The 6054-nt window shown below is 63.1% G+C and overlaps 1 protein-coding gene across 1 annotated transcript in view; it reads left to right on the forward strand.

The window, feature by feature from the left end:
• SLC12A5 (solute carrier family 12 member 5) overlaps nt 1–6020 on the forward strand; it is a gene marked incomplete at its 5' end in the record, with an annotated part of 13393 nt that extends 7373 nt beyond the window's left edge. Inside the window, 14 exons of the mRNA XM_031057995.1 lie at nt 330–448; nt 742–840; nt 932–1051; nt 1227–1331; nt 1420–1588; nt 2548–2743; nt 2824–2993; nt 3075–3206; nt 3392–3499; nt 3665–3787; nt 3874–4061; nt 4395–4409; nt 4955–5088; nt 5578–6020. Coding sequence (XP_030913855.1) covers nt 330–448; nt 742–840; nt 932–1051; nt 1227–1331; nt 1420–1588; nt 2548–2743; nt 2824–2993; nt 3075–3206; nt 3392–3499; nt 3665–3787; nt 3874–4061; nt 4395–4409; nt 4955–5088; nt 5578–5669 — 1770 coding nt within the window. The remainder of the gene's footprint in view (nt 1–329; nt 449–741; nt 841–931; nt 1052–1226; nt 1332–1419; nt 1589–2547; nt 2744–2823; nt 2994–3074; nt 3207–3391; nt 3500–3664; nt 3788–3873; nt 4062–4394; nt 4410–4954; nt 5089–5577) is intronic.
• Nucleotides 6021–6054: the final 34 nt, after the last annotated feature.

A 6054-nucleotide genomic window follows, 5' to 3' on the forward strand; every position in this document is an offset into this window, starting at 1 on the left:
GCGTGCCCGGCTCTGTGCTGCTGCGGCCAGGCTGTGAGCTGGGGCTCGTCCCTGGTGGGCTGCAGGGGCTGCTGTGCGGGGAGTGGGGAGAGCCACGGGATCTGCCGGGAACGGGACTGTTCTGTCAGCAGGAGCCAGCGCTGGGACTGCTTTCCTGGCAGATTCCAATGGGACATGTGCCAGCTCACGGCACCCAGTGTTCCCAGTCCCTGCTCCTGCCAGGGCTGGGTGGATGGGGGGGTCCAGTCTCATCGGGCTGCACTGAGTGCCCTTGCCCAGGGCCGCAGGGCACCGCAGAGCCTGACACGCCCCTCTCCCCCCATTTCCAGGTCTTTGGCCATGGCAAAGCCAACGGGGAGCCGACATGGGCCCTGCTGCTCACAGCCTGCATCTGCGAGATCGGGATCCTGATCGCCTCCCTGGACGAGGTGGCTCCCATCCTCTCCATGTAGGCAGCGTGCTGTCGACCCGCCCCTTCACAACAGCGGGTGGCGTGTGTGGGTCTCTGCTCCTCGGGGGGAGAGGGGAACGCAGCTGCTGCCCTGGCCCCTGCTTGGGATGAGGGGAGCCCTGCAGGAACTCTGGGGTCACATCTTGGCCAGCACTGAGGCTTGGTTTGTCCATGGCACTGCTTCTCTGTCCATCAGGGTGTGCTCCAGCATTGGCCACCCCGGGGCCAGGAGATGTGGAGACTTCAGTCCCTCACACTGCACCCACTCAGCCCCCTGCTCTCTCCTGCAGGTTCTTCCTCATGTGCTACATGTTTGTGAACCTGGCGTGTGCGGTGCAGACGCTGCTGCGGACGCCCAACTGGCGGCCCCGCTTCCGCTACTACCACTGGTGAGCCGGGTGGGATGGGGCAGCACAGGGACACCCAGGACACCCTGCTGGGGGGCCCCAGGGCAGGCTGACAGCTCTGTGCCCTCTGCAGGACCCTGTCCTTCCTGGGCATGAGCCTCTGCCTGGCGCTGATGTTCATCTGCTCCTGGTACTACGCGCTGGTGGCCATGCTGATCGCTGGCCTCATCTACAAATACATCGAGTACCGCGGGTAAGGGAGGCCACGGCCTGCAGCTCCTGTCCTGGCCAGCCCCCATGGCCATGTGGCCTATCAGAGTGGCTGCTGGGCTCTCCTAGGCTGGTTGTCTCAGGATGCTCCAGGGTGCCAGCGTGGTGCTCTGTGGCCAGAGCCATGGGCATCCCTTAAGTGCTGCTGGCTCCTGCAGGGCGGAGAAGGAGTGGGGTGATGGGATCCGGGGCCTGTCCCTGAGTGCAGCCCGCTATGCCCTGCTGCGGCTGGAGGAAGGGCCCCCGCACACCAAAAACTGGAGGTGAGGCTGGGCAGGGAGATGGGCATCTCAGGGTTCCGGGGCAGGGACAAGCTGGGTGCGGGCACTGACTGCAGGACCTTCCTTCCAGGCCGCAGCTGCTGGTCCTGGTCCGTGGGGATCAGGAGCAGAACGTGGTGCACCCGCAGCTCCTGTCCTTCACCTCGCAGCTCAAGGCTGGGAAGGGCCTCACTATCGTGGCCTCGGTGTTAGAAGGGACCTTCCTGGACAACCATCCTCAGGCACAGAGGGCGGAGGAGGTGAGAGCTGCCTGCACTGGGACAGGCTATGCCAGCAGTAGGTCCCCAGGTGCCCAGGGTTGTTTCTGCCCCATGGCCAGGGCTGGTGGCCCTGGGACGGCCCAAAGAGCTTTCAGTGGCATCAGGCAGAGCCTGAGGACTCCATGCTTCACTGGTGCTTGCAGTACCACAGGGACCTCTGGGCTCCTCTTCCTCTCCCAGACACTAGAGATGCTCGCACCAGCCAAGCACTGGTCCCAGTCTTGGCCAGCTGCTGCAGGACTTGGCACAGCTGCTGTGCTCCTGGGCTGAGCAGACTCCTCAGCCTCAACCCTTGCACAGTCTCTGTGGCCCTGGTGCCAGGCAAGGTGGGAGATGAGCCTTTCCCCGCCAGAGTGAGAGCACTCCCCAACCCCCGCACCCGCGGGGCGGCACATTAATGAGATTAAGCCCTTGGAAGCAAACAGTTTCTCTCCCATGCAGACATGTTATAATTTCTCTGAGTAAATAACTCTAATTGCTGCTCTGCCACCTGTCAGAGCCCTGGCACAAGGATACCCTCCACTCTGCACTGTGCAGAGCTGTGTGCCAGCTCTGTGCTCTGCTGTGTATCGCCCCCCTGGCCTGGAGCCACTGGCCTGCCATGGGGCACAGAGAGGCACCTTGTGAGGACCTGCACCCCACAGCCATCACCCTGCACCTCAGAGCCCTGTATCCCATACTCTGCGCCCCCATTCTATACCCTGTACCCCACATCCTGCACCCCCATTCTATATCCTGTACCCCACATCCTGCACCCTGTACCTCACAGCCCTGTATCCCATACTCTGCACCCCCATTCTATACCCTGTACCCCACATCCTGCACCCTGTACCTCATCTGGCCTGGGCTGGGCCACTGCTGGGCCTGGCAGCTGCTGTACCCTTGCTCCATGCCCATCCCTAAGACCCTGGGATCTCTGACTTCCTTCTCCCTTGCAGTCCATCCGGCGCCTGATGGAGGCGGAGAAGGTGAAGGGCTTTTGTCAGGTGGTGATCTCCTCTAACCTGCGGGATGGCATGTCCCACCTCATCCAGTCCAGCGGGCTGGGGGGGCTGCAGCACAACACAGTGCTGGTGGGCTGGCCCCGCAGCTGGCGCCAGAAGGAGGACCACCAGACCTGGAGGAACTTCATTGGTAGGCACCGTGGAGGGTGGGCACTGCTGGGCCTGGGGGGCTGCAAGCTGCCCTGGCTGACGTGGCCCTTCCCCTCCCAGAGCTGGTGCGAGAGACCACAGCTGGGCATCTGGCCTTGCTGGTGGCCAAGAATGTTGCCATGTTTCCGGGCAACCAGGAGCGGTTCTCGGAGGGCCACATCGACGTCTGGTGGATTGTCCATGATGGGGGGATGCTGATGCTGCTGCCCTTCCTCCTGCGGCAGCACAAGGTAGGCTGAGCCCCGCAGTGCTGGGCTGGGGCTGTCCCTGTCTCTGTTGAGCTGTGCCCAAGCCTCCCCCATCCCTTGCAGGTGTGGCGTAAGTGCAAGATGCGCATCTTCACGGTGGCACAGATGGATGACAACAGCATCCAGATGAAGAAGGACCTGACCACGTTCCTGTACCACCTGCGCATCACCGCAGAGGTGGAAGTGGTGGAGATGGTGAGCATTGGGACAGGGCATGTGCTGCAGTCAGGGACGCTGTGCATGGGAGCCAGACAGAGCCTGACGTGGGGCACACAGCACCATGGGGGGACACAGCGCCACGGGGACATGCTGGGCCATGCTGGGAGCAGGTAGTACAGCTCAGCTAACCCTGCCCCAAATTTCTTCTATTCTCCCCACAGCACGAGAGTGACATCTCTGCCTACACCTATGAGAAGACACTGGTGATGGAGCAGCGTTCCCAGATCCTCAAACAAATGCACCTCACCAAGAATGAGCGGGAGCGGGAGGTGAGGCTGCAGGACAGGCTGGGTGGGCTCTGACCCCTGTGGTGGCTCTGATGTGAACCTAGCTGCCCTGCAGCTCTGTGTGCTCATCCTCATGGGCTTCAGGCTAGGCTCTGCCCAGCCAAGCCCTCTTGTGCCCAACTCCCTTGGCTGATCCCTCCCACACAGATCCAGAGCATCACGGATGAGTCCCGTGGCTCCATCCGGCGCAAGAACCCGGCCAACACCCGCCTGCGCCTGAACGTCCCCGAGGAGCAGGCTGCTGATGGCGAGGAGAAGCCAGAGGAGGAGGTGAGGGGCTGTACCAAGACACGGTCAGGCAGGTAGCTAGCCCCAGACCCCAGGCCCTGCCCACCATTCTCCTCTTCCCTCTGCAGGTCCAACTAATCCACGACAAGAACGCCACCACCTTCTCCAGCAGCTCTCAGTCTCCTGGTGATGAGGTGGAGGCAGCCCCTGAGAAGGTGCATCTCACCTGGACCAAGGAGAAGTCCGTTGCTGAGAAGAACAAGAGCAAGAGCCCTGTCAGCCCTGAGGGCATCAAAGACTTCTTCAGCATGAAGCCGTACGGCCCCCCATGCTGCCACCTTGTCCCACCCATGCCCTGTGACCCTGGCTGTCCCTGCCTGCCTCAGCCACGCGGGTGCAGGCAGGGCCTTGGCAGCACCAGCTTGATCCTTGCCCTGAGGAGTGGTCAGGCAGCCTGGGTGCTCTGAGCGTGCCCTTGCAGAGGGGCTGGGGGCAGGTGGGGAGGGGATCCTGTGTGGAACTGTGCTGGCAAGGGATGGGGTGCCCAGGCTGGGTGTGCTGTGGGTGCTGGGGGTGCCCACCTGGTGTTCACCACATTTCTCTCTCTCTCCCTCTCTCTCTCTCTCCGACCCCATCATGCTCCTGGCAGGGAGTGGGAGAACCTGTAAGTCTGGGTTTGGCTGGGTGCCGGGGCTGGGGTGGAGGGAGCTGGGTTGTGCTCATGGGGCAGCACGATGGGAGCCATGGGGGTTGCCCCTGTGCAGGAGGGCGGCTCAGTGAGCCGTGACAGCTGCACTGCCAGACAGTTCACCCGGGCAGCTCTGGCTGCCAGCCCCGTGCACTGTGCACTGCCCGTGCCACACACTCCTCAGCTGCCCTGCTATGCTGCCAGCAGCTCCCTGCAAGCCTGGGCTTGGGCACCCACGGTGACACTTGCTCCTGCTCAGTCCCATGCAGCCTGGCCCCGAGCAGCCGTGGTTGCCACTGCCCATGGGCACCGTGCGTGGCCCTGCGGCTCATGGCCACCAGTGCAGGCTCAGAGTCACCGGTGCAGTGCCTGGCAAAGCTTGCTGCACCCCGAGTTTGTGCTGCAGCCCAGGCTGCACTGCCCGAGGGCAGGAGGCCAGCGTGCCCTGTGGCCCCTTGGGCCTGGTGTGGGCTGGAGGCTGACCCTGCCTGTCCCGTGCCCACACGTGCTGTCGCCCACAGGAACCAGTCCAACGTGAGGAGGATGCACACGGCTGTGAGGCTCAATGAGGTGATTGTGAAGAAGTCCCAGGATGCCAAGCTGGTCCTGCTGAACATGCCAGGGCCTCCCCGTAACCGGAAAGGGGATGAGAACTGTATCCTTCCTGTGGGGCCACTCACCAGAACTCCTCTGTGTCAGGGGGACCAGGGTCCATGTTTTGCCCAAAACTGGTGGGTCTTTAGGCAAGTGCCAAGAGGCACAGGTCAGTTCCTGAGCTTGGACCCCCTCCTACACCTCCTGCTCCTGGCTGAGTCCCGCGGCTGTCATTGGCACCAGCCTGCCCCTCTGGCACATGGCAGGTGGTGGGAGCACATGACACTGCACCTACACCACGAGTGCAGTGGCACATGACAGGGGCCCGGGTAGAGGTCTGTGGGGCTCAGCCATCTGCTGGCTCAGTCACCATCCCATCACACAGCACCAGCACGGGTGGGCTTCCCTGGCCCCTTGGCTTGGGACTGACCCTGCCAGCTCCTGGCTCTGGTGTGGAGGTATCCGTGCTGCAGGCTCAGCTGGGGCTGGGCAGGGATGGCACAGGGCTGTCCCCGTGTTCCCCAAGTTGTCCTCCTTGACAGCTGTGCAGACATGGAGTTCCTGGAGGTGCTGACGGAGCATCTGGACAGAGTGCTCCTGGTGCGTGGTGGGGGCCGGGAGGTCATCACCATCTACTCCTGAAAGACGGCGTGAGAGGTTTGTCTGCACACTGAGAGCCCCGCCACCCCTTTGCACCGCGCTCCCGGAGGGGAGGAGGGAAGGCCGGATGGCAGCCGGTGCGCAGAACCTTCTCCTGGCTTTGGCCGTGCCCCTGATCTCTCCATTCGAACTGCAGCACCAGATCTTTCGGGAGCATCCAGCACCAGAGCAGCTGTTCCTCATTGCAACACCACAGCACTGCTGTCCTTGTTTATATATAAATATATACAGTGAACCGCGGACTGAGCACCAGAGCTCGGCGCTGCCGCCACCGCCCGCCTGCCCTGGTAGGGCCAGCCCCGCCGCCAGCCCCAGCACTGCCGCTGCAGCCCTGCCGGGCCGGAGGGCGGCCGTGCCGAGACGGACC

This window comes from Geospiza fortis, unplaced genomic scaffold, assembly GCF_000277835.1.
Source record: "Geospiza fortis unplaced genomic scaffold, GeoFor_1.0 scaffold188, whole genome shotgun sequence".
Taxonomy (NCBI): Eukaryota; Metazoa; Chordata; class Aves; order Passeriformes; family Thraupidae; genus Geospiza; species Geospiza fortis.